At 45.0% G+C, this 20817-nt stretch overlaps 2 protein-coding genes and 1 long non-coding RNA gene across 19 annotated transcripts in view; 2 read left to right on the top strand and 1 right to left on the bottom strand.

Annotated features, from left to right (window-relative positions):
• The window catches only part of PLCB4 (phospholipase C beta 4), a 180775-nt gene extending 173641 nt beyond the window's left edge, over positions 1–7134 (top strand). For 15 of the 17 annotated variants that reach the window (XM_085541080.1, XM_085541078.1, XM_085541082.1 and 12 more), the window contains 3 exons: positions 327–413; positions 2425–2461; positions 5219–7134. In XM_085541080.1, coding sequence (XP_085397206.1) covers positions 327–413; positions 2425–2461; positions 5219–5307 — 213 coding nt within the window. In that variant the 3' untranslated portion in view covers positions 5308–7134. The remainder of the gene's footprint in view (positions 1–326; positions 414–2424; positions 2462–5218) is intronic. The other 2 variants (XM_015857048.3, XM_015857047.3) reach the window with 1 other exon arrangement.
• LOC146761290 (uncharacterized) lies at positions 4569–10100 on the bottom strand. The gene is made up of 3 exons (XR_014943799.1): positions 9470–10100; positions 9239–9297; positions 4569–4601 (listed from the first exon to the last, which is right to left on the bottom strand). It is a non-coding gene; the product is annotated as an uncharacterized LOC146761290 (long non-coding RNA).
• A 117-nt stretch (positions 10101–10217) lies between these two features.
• LAMP5 (lysosome associated membrane protein 5) lies at positions 10218–19780 on the top strand. Its single transcript, XM_015857057.3, has 6 exons — positions 10218–10445; positions 10648–10820; positions 10902–11033; positions 11115–11220; positions 12567–12755; positions 18637–19780. Exons 1-6 carry the CDS (start codon positions 10406–10408, stop codon positions 18813–18815), a joined length of 819 nt encoding a protein of 272 aa, XP_015712543.2. The 5' UTR covers positions 10218–10405; the 3' UTR covers positions 18816–19780.
• The last annotated feature ends 1037 nt before the right edge of the window (positions 19781–20817 follow it).

Below are 20817 nucleotides of genomic sequence, written 5' to 3'. Positions count from 1 at the left end.
CAAATGTTTGTCCTTGCTTCATTCTACGTACTTGTAGTATAAAGATATAACTTCTATAAGAGAGGAAACTTGTAAATCCATAAAGTTAATGTTGATTGTTTTCTCTGCCACTTCAACATAATGTATGTCATGTAAAAGATGTATAAACATATATATTTTTATATTAATTGCTCTTCTTAAGTCTATGTGATATAAGGGCCACCTATGATTTTTTGGTACCATCCAAAGGAGGCAAGACTGTATATGTGTTTATGTTCAGTTACTCTTTTGTTTCCTGTATTAATAATGCATTATATTGTTCTCCCAATATTTTCTCATGTTTATAGCTTGCAATGAAACAGTCAAAGGAAATGGATCAGTTGAAAAAAGTTCAGCTTGAGCATTTAGAAGTCTTGGAAAAGCAGAATGAGCAGGTATTTTATTTAAAACGCTTAAAACAAAAGCTGACTAGTAAAAATGGTGACCAGAATGAGGCTGAATGAAATACTTCTAAGTGTAAGTCATTACCAAACTGAGGAAAATAACCTTGTCATGATCACTCACCTATTTGGGGAGTTAAAGAGGTGAAGTGACTTAAATGATAATGCAGAACCCAGTTTGTTCCAGAAAAGCATGTGAAAGCTGCTCAGCCATGTTGGTGCTCAGTGGCTGTATCATTAATAAAAACTCCACCACAAATATTTTAATGACTCCCCCCCAAAACACCTCAAGTTTCTGTCATTTTTGAACTTACATTTCTAGTGCTGCTTGGAAATTAGATGTAACGCATGTGCTCAGAACATCTCTGAATTACAAGAGACATTTGAGTTTGGACTGAACTGTAGAGAAGTGTAGTAGCATGGGGAGTCTTATCTGTACTAGTGCACCCCATCCTAATTAAAATACCTTATTAGTTTCTGCTTTTTTATAAGCCTTTTCTTTTTTTAAAAAAAGGTAAAAATTGAAAAAGCTACTTGGCAAGGAAAGGAAAATTCTAATCTAATTTCTGGTAGGAGCAACACTGTTCTGAGCAGCTCCCTTGCTGAAAGGTTGAGCCAGCAGAGCTGTGATAATCACACAGACTTGCAGTAATGCAGTTACGCGAGTGTAATCTGGAAGGGGAATATATCCAGCAGTTCAGTGAGAAGAGAAAGAAAGGGTGTGTTTAATACCCTTTACTTCCAAAGGTTAGGCACTTAATTCTTTGTTATTTAATTTTTTAGAACTTGAACTCTCCAGCAGACATTGTACTATGAATTAAAGTAATCTTGCAGAGGGAAAGGGAAGAGAGCAAATCAAATATTCCTGCTATCACAGGAGAGTCTTACAGCCCTATAAGCTGCAACCAGGTTAACTTGTGGGGTGGTGACAGCAAGTAAGGTCACAAGTAGCAGCAAGTAAGCTTGTTCCATCTCCCTTCCGGACAAGAAAAGCTTTTTAGTCTGTTCCCTAAGAAGGTTTCTGTTGGATCTGTCCGTCAGTCTGCTCCTGAGCTGCACACAAGCACACAAGGAGACGCCTGGAAGGCAATTGGATTTCAGTGGATCTGTGGCATTACTGTAGAGAGCATCAGAGACAACTCCCTGTAAACTGTGCTAGTTGACAAAAAGTGATGGGCTTGATACAAAGATAGATGTTATCAGTAGTGTCGTTCACTGTTGGCTTCAGAGGGCTTTAGGTCCAGTGTCTGAACACATAAGGACAGGAGGGAATGATTACAGCTGTGCTTTTAGCCACAATGCAATGGAAACATTATATATAAGGAAAATAGGCTGCTGGGAAATAGCTGAATTATTAAAGGAGTCGCCTCTGTCAGCTTTTAGATTTTTCCCTTATCCGGGGTTACAGTCATCTGTGCAGACAGTAACAGCCTACATGATCCTACTTGTATTCCATTTTAGTGCAGATGAGGTCCGCTTACATCAGCAGTGATTAAATGGAGGAAAAATTGTTCACGTTCTGGTTATCATTTTTGTGGGGGGTATCCACCATGGGGAGGGTTCCTTGAGCACTTTTTAATCTACTCTGATTTAATCCATCAGAGCATGTACCTCCCTCCATACCTGCTGTTCTGACGGCTTCCTTTCAGCCCCTACAGGGCACCAATGCAAACCCCAGAAAAGTCTTGCTTTGTTGCTGTATGTATTTATGTGGGAAAGCTAGTTGGATAGAGGTAAAGGTGGTATTTGTTTAATGCATATTTCAGAATGTTGGGGTTTTTTATCCTGATCAAACAAGTGAAGAAATTTTTCATACAAATATACAATGTGGGTAAGTAGAATTATGGGTGGAAACAGCCTTCAATACAAACTGTTACAGATTTAAATTTTTGTTTTATGTATGTTTTTCTTGCATTAATTTTTTAGTCTCACTTCAGTTTTCATTCATTTAATTTGCTTCTTGTTGTATTACTCAATTTTGACATTATTATTTTTGTACAAACAGCTTTTGAAATCCTGTCATGCAGTGTCTCAAACACAAGGTAGGATGGATGTATAATAAGCAAACTATTATTTCAGTATGCTTTCCTTCTAAATTTAATCATTATCATTGGAGCCTTCCTTGTAAATGCAACCACTGGGAAGTACCATTGACATAGTGAACACAGTGTTAGTCTTGTTTGCACCCAGGTATTTGAACCTGAAACAATATTACCAGTATTTTGTGCGTTAGCCCCTGCAATTCAGATGCATACAAATAGCAATGTAGAAAAGAAATATTTAGAGCTTAACTTATATTGTGCATTACTGTTGTTACTGCAAGTAATGTTCAGATTTTATAAATTGTATTCAAAAGTGTCTATTGATCTAAGTTAAACTATTGTAACGTTAACAGATATTCGATTAACTGTTAATATTGATAGACAATACTCATATATATTGGTATATTAATAAAATAAGAAATTGCACACTAAAGATAGCAAAGTTTAGAACAGATCGCTAGAAGGAGCTTTTTGGTGCCTAAAGGAGAAACTTCCAGCACTTTAAAATTTACTTTAAAATCCAGTGCATTACGAAGCACAAGAATTATTCTGTGTGGTTATGCTGCTGTAGTGTTCTAAATAATCACTGCTCACAAGAAATCTCAGTTAACCCTTGTCATACCAAGGGAAATAGTTGCACTAATCTTGAACATCCAGTTTTACAGTATTGCCTGACTGACCTGAATTAATTTCTTCAGTTGGTAACACAGTCGTATATTTTGTCACTGAGTGTGACAGCACCCACGTTTGCAACATTTACTTTCAGACATCTAATGAAGAAAAAAGCATTCATCAGGCTAGGAGAATATACTTTTATTTTAGTAAATGTGGTTCTTAGCCTGTCTCAGATCTCACTAGAGAGCAAGAACCTTTCAAGCAGTTAACTTCATGTATTCATGGAGCTTTAACACTGCCTCCCAAAAACTCACTGTATTGTGTTCACGTGTGTGCCTCAGAATGCACCGTCAGAACTGGCTTCAAACGAGCAAAAATGGGCATCGTCATCCTATGCTAATGTGTTCTTTGAAACCAAGTTATTCCTAAAATAATTCTGTACACCGTACAGTGGCACGCAGAGTATTTATAGGACACAATGTGCTGGCAGTTAAGTCACAAGCCTAAAACGTAAAACGTGTGAGTCACTAAGAAAAAAAACCCAGGGTTTTGTTTTAGCTGGAATTGCACTTCATACACAGGCCGACATTTCAGAAGAGGTTGTACGTATTGGTTTATTTATTATGTTTTCACATCTCCATGTTAAAATTATTTCTTCATTACTTTCAAGCTTTTAACTCATTTAAATGGAGAGCATTGATTAATTTTTAATCATATTTATGACAGTTTCTTTGCTATTATCATAATTACTTTTTTTTCCCCAAGATTATGGTGATGAAAGTACAAGACTAGATTGTTCAAGAAGGCACATCTGCACAAACGCACATTTACCTTGCCAGATGAATGGCTATGCATCTCATTACTTTAGATCTACATCTGCTCATTTTCACATATGCAAATGTCTTTATTCATCCAGAATAGGTGACTACTTGAGCAGGAACTTGTATAACAAATTTCCCTGTCAAAGCAACATTTACAAGTTTTTTTGCGACAATTGACTTAAATCAAATCTAGTAACATGCCTAAGAGATACAAAGCAGTTACACCAAAGAAAAGATTTGTTTGGTTTTCTTCTTCCTAAACCTGTCCTAACCTTTATAAACTTGGTTGTGAAGATAACTTGCCCTCTGGGTCAAATTCTTCGGAGTCCTTTGAGTTATGGATTTAAATATGTTCCCAAATTGAGAGCTGTCACTGGAATTGAAAAGATGGAGACTCCCTGGATTTTTTAAACCACAGAGTTTCAAACCAGAGCACTATTTGCAATCTACAAGGAGCTGCAGGAGTGTGTGTGAGAGAGAAAATTTTACAGGCTTCCTCTAAGCAGAGGCTCCCCAGGCCAGATACTATTTGTACACAGTGCTTTACCTCTGCTTGCAAAGCCTGAGGCATGCAGAGTTTGTAGCTGGTTTCATTACTAGATTCCTTACAGTGCAACTGAGTGCAATTTCAGGTGGATTCAATGTCTGTAATCCCGCGGAGGGCATGTGGCAGCAGTCTAATCTTGAGTTGAAAAAGTCCTTGTCTGTAATAATATAAGACAAGTCAGCTCTCAAGGCCAGATAAAAATTATTAAAAAAAAAAAAAAAAAAAAAAAAAAAGCATTATCTTGCATACTGCAAAGAGGATGTTAAACTGACTTATTTTGATCATTTGTTGTCTTTATGGAAATAATTTGGTCCCCAATCGTGGATTAAGTGTGGATACTTCAGGAAATAAGCACATTGCAGTACACACAGCAGTGTTTGTGCAGACATTCCCAAATATGTTTCTTATTAGGAGAAACAGTTCAATCAGCATGTGCCAAGTTCTACACCCCCTCCACCCCACTCCCCACCCCTTCCTCCTAAAATTGGTACTTTTGCATTTTACTGCGTATTTCTTCAGAAAATCAACTCATGCATTTCGGAATAAAATCAATAATATTTTCCATTAATTAGCAGACATCTGATTTTGAAAATGTAATTACTTGGTGGGAGGGGGGAGACACATAATGCTATTACTTATGTATTTAGTGTGTTTAGCCTGTATTTCACATAGATGCTATCATTAAAAAACATCAACAACAAAAAAAAAACAACCAGGCTTCAATCTGAACACAAGGACTAATGCAATGATTCCTGCGGTTATTTTGGAATGCAGGCAAAGGAGATGCAGCAGATGGTGAAGCTGGAAGCAGAGATGGATCGCAGGCCAGCAACAGTGGTCTAAAGCCTCAACATGCAAATTGAAGTCGGAGAACGTAGCATCCTTAAAATGAGAGCAAAATTCAGAATGTTATTGCTGAGGTAGAAAAGTCAGCTTTTATTTTATTTTTTATTTTATTATTTTATTTTATTTTATTTTATTTTTAATATAGAAAGTATAGCTACGGACCACAGAGTTTTAAGTTTGCATTGTTCTGTTTCAACACTGGGCACTGAATTTCCTTTGTTGAATTTCCATGATTAGGGTTTCCTTTGTTCAGAAAAACACTAGTCAGAAGATGAAGAGTTTGTAAACCCCGTCCTATATTCCTTTGGGTATTTCAGCAGGCAAATTGTCTGCATCAGAATTACACAGTCGGAGCCTTGAAACACGATAGATATTTTGAACATCATATCAAATGGCAACCAAATTATAGTCAAGTTGTTATTTATCATTTGTGTTCCCACGTGTGCTGTATCATGTGGAAATCCCATGCTGCCACATCCCGACAAGTTACTTGTCAGATGTCACCAAGCCCATTCAGCTGGATCTTTTCTAGGTCACTGTAATAACATTGGTCCCAAGCACTCTAATGAATAGAGTCTGGGCAATTCTTCATTATATTTCAAAGTATTTTTCGGGCAGACGACAGTAAGCAATTGAGAATTGTGTATCTTTGGAGTACAGTATGTACTAAGCCATCCATCAAATTCACCAACTGTAACAGTAACTTCACAGGGTATTTCTGCTGTCCCGTAACGTCATTCACAAGTGCCATATCAACCCTGCCGTGTCTGAAAGAAGACATATCCTGTGTAAGCTACTGCAATGGTTAGCATGAGGGAAATACAGTGTATTTGTGCCAAAATTGCTCAGTGCTCTAAGGGATTGTTTTTAGGCACTTTAAGAAAAGTTTACATCGTATGTTGCTTGTACAGAAGTTGCGTTTTGATCCTGTTGCTTCAGATCCCAGATATTACAGTTCATTGTAACTTAAAGATTGTTTTAATGGCTTTTGCAAAAAGTTTGTAACTGTGAAAATGTAAAAAGTATTTATACACTTCAGAATTGTGACATCGTAGGAGAAAAACAACCACATACATGTTGCCACGTGATAAAACTAGTCAACAGAAATGCTAAGAGTACGTTTGCATGTGATACAAACGCTAATAAGACTGTAATACCTACTCTATGACCACAGTCATTCTACTAGCTGGTAAATACTGAATAAATGTATGGCACAGAATCTTCTTCGATTAATTACAAAGACTTTTAGCATAAAAAGATCTCTCTATGTATGTGTGTATATTAATTACATGGGCATTCTTGATACTTCTAGTAAAAGAAAAGTACATAACTAATTTAATTTTACACGAAAGTATTTATGCAGATTTTCAGAATTTCATATCAGGAATAATCTTTTTATGTCCATTAAATACAAAAACAATTTGCTAATGTGTTAATTTGCATGTTTCCAAAGCTTGCTGTAGTTATTGCAAAACAATGCATGTAAGCATTCCGCTTGGAACTTCTCCATGCTGCCAATTGGAAGATGACTGCATGGAAAAACGGTAGTTTAGAACGAATCAGATTCCTGATTTCAATGTACTAAGCACCACTTACTTTGTTGTATATGCCTGTACAAATGAATTCTACATATTCCTATAAACAAAATAAATGAAAAGAGATAATTATGTTATTGTCGGTCCTGAGATGAAACCTTCAACTTCTCTAATAAAATCTTAAAATACAAAACCTGTAGTTGCGACCAATAGTGGATTGCAGGGATGGTGTTATTATTCCCTATGACTTTTTAATGCGATGTATTTCCTGTAATGTGCATAGTGTAAATATATTTATATCATAGCTCATTTATTGAAATGAGTCTTTTTTTTTCTTTTAAGTGATAGAAGAGCTGTGCAGCGTTGGTCTTTGCAGCACCACAGAGCAGTTTGTGTACAGTGTAGCAGAACTACCCCAAGAATACAGCTGAGGGAGAGGTCAGTGAAGTATTGAGGTGTTTAAGGTAGGATGTGAACAAAGCTGTGAAGCCCACTCAGAATTCCCACTTTGATGCACACAACTGATGGATGCACCTCCAGCTCTTTATGATCCGTAATGTTTTAAAGACAAGCTGTGTGTGCACAGAATGACTGCACCGGGAGCAGCTATGCCTGCTGTCTCTGAGCGTGGCTGGTCCTCTTTCCAAGTGCTGGAGGGAGCTGGGAGCATTTTCAGAGCATGCTGGACTGGTTCCGGCACCTCAAAAAAGGCAGTGATTTTTATTATTTTTTTATTAAAAACATCTTCTAAAATACAGCTGGTGGAGGCAGTGCTATGAGCTAGAATTTAATATTGGTGCCTAGCACAGTGGTATCTAGCCAATTAGGAGAATGAAATGACAAACCAGGTGCAGAGGAAACTAAATGGTAAAGTGCTGAATATTACTGGCGTTCCTAGGCTCAGTTACCAGCCTAACTGCACACCCCTTCACTTTGTTATAACTGGAAATGGAGGACCTGGAGTCAGTCCGCTTTCCCACTGAGGGAAATCAGATCTCTTAATTGTCTTAATTCTCTGGCAAGTATCACATACATCCTGGAACTACCTGTTTTTGGAGAAGAAGAAAAGCCTGTTCACAGCCTCCTTTTGAGTCTGTGATTGCTGTTCAGCCAAGAGTGAGGCACTGATTGAGTCTGAGAGAAAACGTGTTGCTGTGAAACTGCAGAGCTGGACGAGCTTCTGATCCAGGCTCAGCTCCCAGAGCCACTGCTTATTTCATCCACTGACAATTTAGCATAAAACACAGACAGTAATTTGAAATTAAGTGATGAATTCCATCAGCTAAGTATTTTGAAATACTGCTTAAGTAGTATTTGATTCAAAAATTATTTGAAGTTTGTCTGCTAATGTAATGAGGTGAGAATTTCTATTGAGATGAAATAGGCTAATCAATTTGAACACTGATACTGAGTTAAAGCAATTTAAAATATCACTCTCCACTGCAGTAATGGATCCCGCTTCACTAAAATTACATCTGAAGAAATAGTAGACTCTCCCTGGCTCGATCTCTTCAGATAAATTTGGTGCAGCTGTGGTAAGAAGGGCCTCACTGCCCTGGCTGCACAGGGTTTTTCCACTCCCATTAATCTGGGAGCTAGTCATTAACTCACCTGTGTTCAAATGACATAGGTGGGTTAACAACCCCCCACCCATCCCACTTGAGTGCAATCAAAGTGCACTCTCAGAGCCACAAAATACTCCTCGTGGGCTGATTTCCTTGCAGGCTGCCTGTGGAACTGGCTGACAGTAGCCAGCACATCCCAGGGCTGCTTGGCTGTTTTTTATTGCTATGGAAGGCCACACGAACGCTGCTCTGCAGGTTGAAAGTGGGGGTGCTGCCAAAGCTGTGGAAGTTTTTGTTCTGGGCTCAGGGCTGTGGGTCAGGCTTGCCCTGCCCCAGCTGCTCTCATTCAATAGTTCCCTGGGTACCCTCCTGGGTCGAGGGACAGCTGTTCAGCATCATGCAATCATTTGGAGCTACCTCAGGAACGTTTAAAATTAAGTAGTGGGTTATGGGATGGAATGGAAGCCAGTTAAATGTTGTAGCTGTTAGTGAAAGCTCTGAAAAAGTATAGTGTTATACTCCTGAGAGAAATACAGCCTGATATGCTCAGAGGTTCTCCCAGAAAAGGTAAGTGCTTTTTTTCTCTAGTTTCCTACAACTGTTTTGGCTCTATTAGGAGGGGTAGGAATGGCTCTTTGTCACTGAACAAAACATACAAAAACTAGCAGACTGTAATATTTAAAATGTAGTAGGAATTCAATGAAATAGTTAAAATCAATGAGTTCTTTTAGCAACCTTTTATTTTGAAGAGCTAATCCTCAGCAGGAATATCCCTCTCAAAATCCCTCTTTATAGTTGTTTTTGGGTAGAGAAAAGGCAGCTTCCCAGAGCCTGCAGCCAGAACTCACCTTGGGACACCTCCCTGTGCACAACTTGGGGCTACTTCCTCCAGACTTCTTTTTCTGAACTAGAAAAACACAAATTGTGAGTGAACTCGTATAAGGCCACGTGCTCCAAATTGCTGCTATCCCTTTTGATTCTTATGGAGGAAAAAAGTCTTCATAAATTCCAACTCCTTATTAGCTGATGGTGAGGCTCCTCTGGCTTGTAAGTATTGGGGTGTGCCCTTCCCTTCATACCTTTGTGGTCGAGGATGGTATCACGCTGAAGGGCCGTAGCGCTCCCGATGCGAAGCAGGAAACTTCCACGTCGTTTAGTGGCACGGGGAAAGCGAATGGAGCGGCTGGGAGGGTTGTGCGGCGGGCAGTTGTGCCAGGAGCTCCGGGCCGGGAAGCGGAGGGGCTGGAGTAGATGAAGAACTGCTGTTGGGAATTAGGCGTCTGCACCGCTCCAGGGCTCGGACTCTGCTCGGTGTCCAGGAGTGCCCGAAATGTTCCTCTCGCCCCAACACGCCTCCCTGGTGTTGTGTGTGCTGCCGGGGAGTGCTAGCCCGAGATCTCAGGTGTGCCCTCTGCCCTTTACAAAGGGTGCCGGCTTCGCTCCTGACGTTGCCACACAAAAACAGCTGCCCGTTTCGTTCTAAATTAGCACGCTAAAATGCAGCTCGCCTTCGACGAAATTACTGCCGGTCCGTGAGCAGCCCGGACTACAAAACCCTCCTCCATCCACGGAGCACGGTTTAGCTGCACGCATCCAACGAGCAGCTGCTCCGGCCGCCTGCCCGAGGTCCCCGCTCTGCCGGCATCCCCGCGGGGATCCCCGCGAGCCCCTCCGCCCAGCGCGCCCGGGGGAAGCCCGGCTCCGCTCCCCGCCCAGCACCGCCCCGTCCCTCAGCGTTGGCACCTCCATCACCGCCGGCATCTCCCCTCCTCCCGTCCTCCCCCTTCTCGCACACCCACACACTCTTCCCCATCCCTCCTCCCCGGCACTCCGCAGCGGAGCGCTTTAGCAGCCTGTGCTGCTCCTCGGATAGGAGTGGCTGGAGCTTTTTACAAATTGTTTTTTCCTTTTTTTGTGTGTGTGTTTTTGTTTTATTTTCTTCTCCCTTCCTCTCCTCCGGAGCGGATTCGCTCGGAGCAGCCGCCGCCGTGCGCACGCCGAGCCGAACAGGGAGGATGGCCGCGGGGCGCCTCCCGGGGCTGCTCTTCCTCTTGCGTGAGTACCGCGGGTCGCGATATCCCCCCTCCGTCGCGACCCGGACCGTGTCGCGATGCTGCCAGCGCTCCTTAGCCCCGGTCGTGCTTCACCTCCCCCGGCCGCCCCATCTCTAGCGCCCGCTCCGTCGCGACAGGGCGGCTGTGTCCCGGGGCTGGGTGCGGGCTGCCGGGGGCCCCGCTCAGCTCCTCTGTGTCCGCAGATGCCGCGGCTCGTGTGGCTGCCGAACAAGAAGTTGAAAACCTCTCCGGGCTTTCCCCTAACCCCGAAAAGGATATTTTTGTGGTGCGGGAGAATAGGACGACGTGCCTCATGGCGGAATTCGCCGCCAAGTTCATCGTCCCTTACGACGTGTGGGCCAGCAACTACGTGGATGTGAGTGGGGCCGGGTGGGCGGCGGGTCTGGGGGGGCGGCATTGGGGGATCACCCATCTGAGCCCCGCTCCCCGTTGGCAGCTGATCACGGAGCAAGCCGACATCCCGCTGTCGCGAGGCGCCGAAATGAAGGGCAAGTGCGGCACCAACGAGTCGGAGCTGGAGATCTCCTGGCTGGAGCGGGCGTACACCCTCAAACTCTTCTTCCTGAAGGTACGGGGCTGGCCCCTGCAGGCTCGGTCGCGGGAGGTGCTCGGCCGAGTTGCGGGGCCCTGAGCAGACCTGTCCCCGCAGGAGGGGCACAACACGTCCCGCGGGCCGGAGGCTTTTTGGAGGCTCAGCCGGATCCAGTTCGCCTACGACACCTCGGAGCGCACCTACTTCAAGGACGCCGTCAGCCGTAAGCGCCCGGGGAACGGCGCTGCAAAGCGCGTCTGGGGGCCGGCGGTGTGGGGCCGACAACTCGCGACCGGGTGCCGCTTCCAAACCCTCTATTCATGGTTCTTTTTTATTCTGTACGTGCGGCTTTTGATCGCCCGCGGTTGCGGCGGGAGGGAGCCGAGCTGTAGCTCTGCCCGCTGTCTGCGCTGCTCTCGGCTCTCCCGTGGCGTCCGGGAGCGTGGGGACAGCGGCTCCGGCTCTGCCTCGGTCCTGCGGCACTTGGCCCTCGCTGCAGCCTCTGAGGCTGCTGGTTTTTAACTCCGTCCCGATGGCTGTTGAGTAGGTGGGAAGGCAGCGGTTTCCCTGTGATAGTGATGAAACGGACATCAATGTTCTTAGCGCATCCGCACCCGACAGCGGTCGAATCATCCCTCACTGGGTTTCCTTTCTTTTGGCTTTCGTTTGGGATTTATCTTATTTCTGCTCAGAAATGAGTCATCTTGCACTGAAAATTAAAATATTGTCCTTTGCTTTTTTTTTTTTTTTTTTTTTTTTTTTCAGCGAGGTTTTCAAATTCCAGCACAGTGTGTGATAAGTTGATGGTGTGGACTTGCTGGTTGTAGAGCTGTATTTCCCTGTTTGTTTGTTTTTCTTCCCCCCCCCCCCACTGCTTGTGTCCCCAAAATGTGGTGGTGGCAGTGACTCAACACCCTTCGATACCCTCTGCGGATGCAGAACACTCACTGCCTTTCTGTGATGCTGGAGGGGAACAAAGCACTGCAGACCGATGGGAGGTGGGAGGCTTCCCTTGTTCCACCTTGCTGATCTGCCTTTCGCTTTCCTTTGTGAAGTGTACGAGATACAATGAGGAACTATTTTCTTGTAATCTATGTTTGGGTGAACTAACCACCTTTGTTTTTGGGAAGGATGTTATGGCCTATGTGGCTCAGCAGTATGATCCTCAAACTGCATTGCTGACTCCGCATGAATTCAGGGTTGAATTGCAGCTGTTGGAGTTGCTCTTTCCCAAACACTGGGAATACAAATACAGCCTGAGGTTGTGACCTGCATGGACATCAATACCAACCCAACCTCTGGCTTTATGGACTTCAAGTCCTGTGGGAGGAGTGTGGCTGGAAGCGGTCATGACCAGGTGGCCGCAGTGCGGATGTTGTCCCAGCTGCGTGGGGGTGCCATGCGGACTGCACGGTGCTGTCCTAGGAGAAAATGCTGCTTTGAGAGCACTGAAGCGTTCAGCCACCATGCGGCATATCCAATGCTCAGTGCATTAGCTTTGTTGTAATAAAGTCACATTGGTTCCCCCAGAGGCAGGGCTTGACCTTGGCTCCTTCTGCTCCTTGGCAGCTGGGAAGCACACGGCCAGCTCCCATCGGCTCTCTGCCTTGGTCACCCCAGCGGGGAAGTCCTACGAGTGCCAGGCGCAGCAGACCATCTCCCTCATCTCCAGTGATCACCAGAAGTCTGTGCAGCTCCTGTTGTCTGAAGTCCGCATCCAGCCCTTTGACATCGCTGCAGACTTTGTCTTCAGTGAAGGTAAGGCATGGGGCGAAGACGTGTCCTGCATCTCTATGGCTCTGCCACGGCCTTTGAGGATGTCTTTATTTCCTTGAGGATTTTGGGTCCCACCTTGTTTGCAACATTATCTATTCCCTGTGGTGGGTTCTCAGTGGTCCTTGAAGTCCCTCCATCCTGTTATGTGCCTCTGTGGTCTCTCAAAAGCTTCAGCCCAGCTGTTTGGTCACAGCACAGGCTGTCGTGGGGACATTAGCTTTTTAAGGCCTCATCTAGCTGGTTTCCTGTGGTGTAGAAGAGTCTCCTCAGCATCACCAGAGCTGCTTTCTGGACAGATCCAGGGTTCTGAGCCACAGCACGTTGAGGAAAGATTGGGAAAAGTTTGTGATGAACATTTCAAGGATGGCAGAAGTGTAAAAGGGACTTTGTCAAGAGACCTCTAGATGCTGGTGTTCTTGGTTTAGGCAAGAAGTTTCTGCTTCAGTATTTGCTGCTGTGCTAGGTGGGATGAAGTTCGGTGTGTCCCTCTGTGCAGTCCCTGCGCTAATGGCTTGTGGGATCTAGGGGAGGGTTGGTGCTTGGGGATGTCTGTGTGGGGAGCAGGTGAGGGTGGCAAGGAGATGGATGGATGTAGTGGCTCAGCAGCAGGAGAAAGCCTTAAAGCTTTGGTCTTCCCTGGTGCAATGAGCTGCCTGCCCAGCTTGAGATTTGCCTTCAGGGATTACGATGATATATTAATCCTAAGGGAGGGGTGGAGCTCTTTCCCCATCACAGCTTTCACCTGTGGTTTCCCTCAGGTTGGATGAGATAAATTGTTGAAATGTATATTCCTCTAAGTCTTAGTGCTTTAACACCAGGCTCTTTTTTATAGAATTGCTTTAGCAAAATATTTAACACCATTATTTAATGAGATGCAAGAATTTGTAATAGCCCAATCTTTTAACAGCAGGCTTAGAAGAGGGTGTTATTTTCAAGCCCAGCACTGAAGTCATAGGCCTTTATTATTTTGCATGTGGGAAATACTGTAGAACACGTGCTGAGCACCTTGTGACTCACGTTCCTTTTGCTGCTGTAGTAAATGCGTGCCATTGTGTGCTCTGGTTCTGGCAGTGCTCCACATGGCTGCATTACTCATTGTGAGGACAGTTTTGGAGGGAAATGGCTTTATTTGTGAAACAAATGCATATATAATATATATATATATATATATATATATATATATATATATACATTTTTCTATAGAAGTAGCATCACATTTTGCATAGGGATAAAAAGGTAGAATTCCATGGTTTGATATCACTTCTGTTGTACACCTTCATCCTTTCCCTGTCCCTATGGATCCAGGCTCCCTGCAGTTGGGGGCTGTCTAGACAGACCCTGGATGTAAGAGGAGAGGGTGGTTAAAATACATGGGTTGGGGCTGAAGCTGGGCTGCAGTGGCAGTGTGATACCGCACTTGGAGCGCGATAGCTCGCAGTTTTGACAGCCAGGCTCTGCATTTGTTGCCAAAGGGGATACCTCCTCCTCTTGTGATGGGCTCTTTTGGTATCAGTGTGTAAATATTTCATTATTGTTATTATTACTGTAGGGCTTTCTTTGCTCATTTTATGCGGGACGTGGGGTGACTTCAGCTGATGTTGCCGTTTTAAAATGCGTGTGGGGAATTCCTCATTCTGAGCACCGTTTCTGTCCTGGTCAGGCTTTCTGGTTTGTTGTTGTTGCTCTTTGTATTGAATTACCTCTTTTCATGCAACTCCACTGGAGCACCTGGAGAGGATGGCCAGGAATGCTGGATGGTGGTTATCTAACAGCAGAGCTCCAGCCCCGGCTGCGGCACAGCCCTGCAGTCTGCCTCGCGCTCACCACATGCATGGCAGGACGTGATCCTTTGTGGGGTCTGAGAATCACTGCCAATCTGAAATTACAGTAATTAGCCTTCTCCTGTTTGGTTCATTAATTTCCCATTAGGTAAAATTCCTATTAATTATGAACAAGCTACAGAACATTCTAAAATATTTTCTACCAGAGAATGAGACCTTCTAGAGCGGGAGGATTGCCTTACACCACAAAGCAGTGCTGGGAATGGGCTCATCATTCATCCTCCCGCTGTCCTGCCTGGAGGAGATTAAGGAACTTGCAGCGATCAGATTGCTTCCATTTTCTGAATGCTTGAAGTTAAGTGCTGGAATTATTTTTTTTTTAAGACCCTGCTTCCAACCAGCACACGGACATACAGATACTTCTTTACCTTTATGAGGTAAGAGGTCTTTAATGAATGTCTCTTCTAACCTGAGCCATTCTATGAAAGCAGCTGACACACCAGCATCCGAAGGCAGACAGCGGGGCTTCCCCATCCTCAGCAGTCCCAGATGAGAGCTGTGCTCTCAGGGCAGCCCCTCTTTGCGGGGTGTATTGACTGCAGCTAAAAAGCACGCTACCTTCTTTTTTTAAACCTATCACTTATACGAACCCATCTCAAAAATCCATCCTGTTGTGCCCAATGCTGCCGGGCTGTTCTTCCATCCATTTTACAGCCCTTGCACCAGATCTTGGGCTTGCAGTCGTGACTGGCAAAATGCTGTCTGATGCTTGTTTTTTATTATTACGTATATATATTTTCCTTGCTGCTTTTTGTTCTGCTAAAGGAGGCTGAAACAAGAAAATGGGCCTGGTGAGTGATTTTGTAGCCTACTGCTGAAATTGGACGAGCACTCACCATAGAAACCGTGATGGTACGTGAGCTGCGGTGCCTCGTGCTGCCCAAGGAAGCTCAGCACAAAGGAATGGAGTGCACCTGGGCGCATCCTTTGTCATCCCTCTGCAGCTCTGTGTGGGGATATGAGGTGGTACAGGGGTGGCCCTGGGGGACGGCCCACCTCCCAGCATCGCCCCAACATCCTACATAGCAAAAATCCCATGGGAACCTTTGCACTGTGCTGAACTGAGTGTAAAGCTCAGCAGGTTGTGCAGATGCTGAGATCTGAGTGACCTGAAGCAAAATCTCAGAGAAAGTGAGATGGAAATAGGCTGTTTTCCTGCAGAAGCTATTGATTTAATGTAGAAATGTCTGTTCCCGAAGTGACGGTGTCTGATTTGCTGTGCACTGAGCGGTCCTTCTGCCTGCACTGGGGCTGCTCAGGTCAGATGTCTTGAGTGTGGGGCTGCCTGAAATTCCTGCACTCTCTGCCTCTCCCCTCTTTCTCTTCTGACAGGGTTGGAATAGCACCTGCTGCTGCAACCTTGCAGGTTTGCAGGCCTCAGTGTCTGCCTTGTCTTATCTTCTAGGGGTATAAGTGCAGTATTGATGTTGAGGGATAGAGTTATAGATGTGAAAAGATGTATCATAATATGAATGCAATGTTCATATGGTGTTGAAGTGCAGGTTCAGAAGACGAATTCTGCAGCACCTTCAAGCTGTAATGCTGAGCAGATGGTGCTGTGCTTAGTGCTTTTGGGCACCTCCCCACAGCCCAGCACTGCTTCCCTGTGCTCTGAGAGCAGAGGTGTCAGTGAGCAGCTCCAGTGGGACAGAATGGATGCCTTGGGGTGCCTGCAATGTCTGGGCACAGAGCATTTTGTGCCCTGGGAGTGCAGCAGTGCCTGGCTGGGGGCAGTGTGCTATGGGGTGTGCTGCTGGAGAGCACTGGCTTTGCTTTGGGTATTTTTCCTGTTGGTGTGTTTTTTCTTTTTTTCCTTATAATCCTCTTTTAAAAAGTGTCATGAGAAAGAGCTATCTGCTGTGGCTGCTTGCAGGGACTGACACCTTTGTGAGTTGTGACTCAGAGACTTAAATACAGCCGTGGCTTCCTGTGGGTGCAGGTTTTGGCCACATCTCCTGACAGATGTTGTGCTCTGTACCTGATTTACTTTGGCAGGAGACGGGAATTCAGATGCTTCAAGCAGGTGTTTGAGAGTTGGGTTAGTCCCAAAGCTTTTAGCTGAGGCTCTTTCTCTGACCGCAGACCCTCACATTGACCCCGTTCTTCTGCAAATCCAGTGCTGCTCCTGTTTAAGGAAATGTGTGGGCAAACCTGCCATATTTGAGCACAGGTGAATGTCCTCAGCTGGTATTACAGCAGACTTGTTGTAGTGTACTGTAGGATTATAAGCCGAGTGCTTTTCCAGCCTCTGCTTTGTGCCCACACACCATCAGGGTCGGATCTGACCATGGCTGTTCCTGTAGTTGTCACCAGGCAGCTGCTGTGGCTCTGCTCAATGCTGTGAGCCTGGTCAGGCCTCAGCATCCTGAACTGGGGGAATTCCATCGAGCTCAGGGGAACCTGATTTGGGTTCTTTACTGGTTTTGTTTTGTTTTGTTCCCCTTTCTTTTTACTACAAACAAAACCCCTGCATTGCAGCAACTGCTGAACCGCCTGTAACAGTCCCAGTGATTAATCACTCCTCTGCTGGAACAGTGAGCAACTAGAACTGAAAGAATGCTTCCTTGTCAGACTACATCTCACTTTTGCTTTACTTGTTTCACTTCATCTGCTGCTTATAATGTTCCTAAACATGCTGCTGGGAGGTGGGCTCTGCTTTGGGAGGCAGTGCGGCTCCGGAGGTGCCAGCAGCACTGGAGATACAGATATGTTCCTGCTGTCACCTCCTGCCTGTGCTGAAGGGTGCCAGGGTTTTCCCTGCTACTTTCCACACACCTGCTGCTGGAGTAGGTTGCAGGGTTTGTTATTCCGAGCTATTCCAGATTTCTGCATCTTGCTGCACTGCATCCCTGCATCAGCTGCTGGGGGAACCCATCTGGTCTCTTGATGGGAGGCATTAGTGGTGCTCTTTGTCTGTCTGACACAACTTCTTTTTTCTGCCTCTTTTTTCTGAACTTATTGCTACTTCCATTGTTTATAACAGAATTCTGGCACTGTGAATAAGACAACCCAGGGACCGGAGCTCTGTCCCTGCTGTGCTGAGGTTTATTGGTCAGAGCTGACATTCTTGTTGTGGTATAGCAGCCCCACCAGCTCTGCCTGAGCATCAGCATGGACAAGTGAGGTTCTGGTGGAGAAAGTGAACTGTGAACCTCCCTACTGCCTGTAATAGGCTGTGGCAGTGTAAGGGAGCTGAACTGAACTAAAAGGTACCGTGTTTTCCACTTTTGGTGACTGTATGTTGCAAGCTAAACAGAAAAATGTTTTCCCATCACAACAGTGATTGTTTTCTAGGAGTTTATTGAGCAAGATTTACAGGCTGGGGGTTGGAAATCCCAAGGGAGGCTTGTGGTGCTTCTGTTAGTCCTTTTCTGTATTTGACAAACAAGATGGGCTGCTGTGATGCTGCTTGCCCACAAACACGGTGCCCTGCCAGCATTGGCGTGGTGCCCTGAGGCAGCTCACAGGGAGGGGGCAGGGGCTGGTGGGTCTGTCAGCCCACGGGCACAGGGGAAAAACCTTTTTAGTGATAAGCAGGGTCAGTGTGATGCAGGTTCAAGTCGTGCTGATGTCAAGGTCTTGTGTTTATCACCTTTATAGTCTCTAAATAGAGCAAGTCTTCACCCAGGGTCAGGAGGCTTGCTCTTTTGCTGCCCTGCTTCCAGCACCGGTGCTGTATTGGTGTGGCACAGCTTTGAAGAGGAGCATATGGGTCTGAAAGTGCTTTATTCCACTGCATCAGCTGCCGTGGTAAATGACGTTTCCTCTTCCTCCAAGCCTGTGCTGTGTCTGTGATTTCAGTTTCCTCCACAGCAATTGATTTTTCTCCCCAGGACTCTGATGGCTGCTGCCATCTCTCTTTGTTGGTGCAGCTATTTTTGCTGTGCAGGGATCCCGGGGTGCAGCTGACTCGTACAGGCCGGCTTCTCCAGGGAGATTGGTTTAGTCTGGCAGCAGGAGTTAACATTTGTGATGTCTCACTCATTTCTCTCTTTATCTCTTTCTCATTTTCCCCCCTGCAGAACACAAGTGCCCGGTGGACCAGAGGGAGCAGCTGGAGGAAACCCTGCCTCTGATTTTGGGCCTGATACTGGGGTTGGTTATCATGATAACCCTGTGTGTTTATCATATCCACCATAAGCTCACAGCCAACCAAGTGCAGATTCCTCGTGACAGATCTCAGTACAAACACATGGGATAGGTGACAGGACCCAGCGGCTCCAATATTCATCAGGTAGAAAAAGCAAAAGCAATTTTCTGTATGGGAGAGGAAAGGTTACGTGGGGGGGAAGGGATGGTATTCACAGCACCCAACTGCAGCATTTTGTGGATGCATAGGGTTGGGCTTTGATATAGTGAGTGCACAGACAGCTGTCTCCATAAGACAACCAACTGATTTCAGGAGCCTGTCTGTGGCAGTAGGTGCTATGAATACCTTCTTCATCAGCTGGACCCAACACAAATACTTCACGTCAGAGCCAAATACTGGGGGCAGAATAGTTCTGTTTCTTCCTTTTTTCTTTTCCTTTTTTCCTGAAGGGATCTTTACCTCCCCATCGTGCTGCTCTTGGCATGCGGTCTGCCTGTCTGTGTATTGCAGAGAGCAGGGCTGGGGGATGGGGCCATTGCATGGACTCCATTAAGGTCATCTAAGGAAGGGGCTCAAACCGCACTGCTGGTGTTTGCACTCATGTTAAGTGAAAGCACAAGGAGGTATGGGGGTGTGTTAGGAGAAATTCAGGCCGAGTCTTCAAGCTGCTGTAATGTGGAGTAGTGCAGCAAGGCAGACTGCAGCCAGCTGAGGGTCTGACCCCATGCTTAAGGTAAAGAAAGTTTGTTTTTGCTTCCTGAGCCACATCTGAATTAAACGTAACAAAAAAATACAAGTATTGATACACAAACTATAAAGTGCCATGCTACTGCAAGTCAACTGAGAAATGCTTCTGGCTGGACATCCTGCACGTATTGTGATTGTCGTTGAGATGTTACATTGCTACCTGCAACTGATACCTTCACAGTGAGACTAAGAGAACAGAAATAGTCACGTTACTATGCAGATTATTCAGGTATAATCTAACGTAACAGGAAACATGTAAGGAAACCCTCGGGATCTAACCTTAAATGTAGGCCATTTTTAAACGAATTAAAACATGTACATATATCGTTCTTGATTCCCGTTGTTATTTGGAAATGCTGTAATGCTTTTTCCCAGCTCTGTGTTATGAGGGGCCAGCTGTGACAATGGGTGATCAATGGGAGGCTGTTCTGTGCAGCTTGCGGTTCTAGCAGCGTGTTGGTGCACATGGATTGGTGGGGATGTTCTGTGGTTGCTTGATGCTTCATTAGGTACCACTTGGTTCCCACTGAAACCTTTGTCTTCTCTTGGCTCCTCAGGCCTCGTCTTAGCTGATATGGACATAACCTTGTTTTCCTTCAAGTGACTTGATGTGAATCAGGAACTCTCACTTCAGCTTGAAATAGAATAAGCCAAGGAAAGCAGTCATTTCAGTGTTGAAACCGTTACTTGGGTTTAGATGCTTTCTACTGTGGTTTCATTTCTTTTTACATTGTTTACATGTTGGTGTTTAGCTGTTAGTCATAGACGGCTTATCATGAGTTAGCTGCAAACCAGGCGCTGCTTTATGGGTGTTTGTGAACACATGGTAGAACGTGGATAAACATGAGGAGCTCATCAACCTACTGAGCTCTATAAGGACCTGTCATAATTAAGTACTTACTGAAACAGCTGTTAATGACTTGCAAAGTACTTACAAATAGAACTTAAATCCATAATTTTTTGGATGTATTTCTGAGGAAGGGAGTCAGGTTGCCAATAGATGTCCTGCCCTCTGCTCCTGTGGTTACATGTATTTGTGAGTCGCTTTAGAACAGGTGAGCAGAGGAAAATGCCTCGTTTATGAATGAAAATGGAAGCATGAGATAAGTGGAGTTGGCAATGTGCTGCTTTTGACTGGCTCTATCTTAGGGACAACGGATGAGATCTCTCACAAGATGACGGTGGGTGCATTTTGAAACCTTTCCTGATGTCTGCAACCAAAAGCATGTTGTGTAATGCCAACCCTTGTCTTAAGCCTTACTTAATACCTGATAAGCAAATACCATCAGAGATCCATTAGCTAACTGATGCCACCACTGTGGTAGCTGAGTAAAGCTTTAGGGCCCTGTTAAGGGGGGGGGGAAAG

This window comes from Coturnix japonica, chromosome 3 (genome assembly GCF_054131305.1).
Source record: "Coturnix japonica strain WE chromosome 3, WE-NBRP24, whole genome shotgun sequence".
NCBI lineage: Eukaryota > Metazoa > Chordata > Aves > Galliformes > Phasianidae > Coturnix > Coturnix japonica.
Note: the sequence above shows the minus strand (reverse complement) of the source record. Positions and strands in the feature narration are given on the sequence as shown.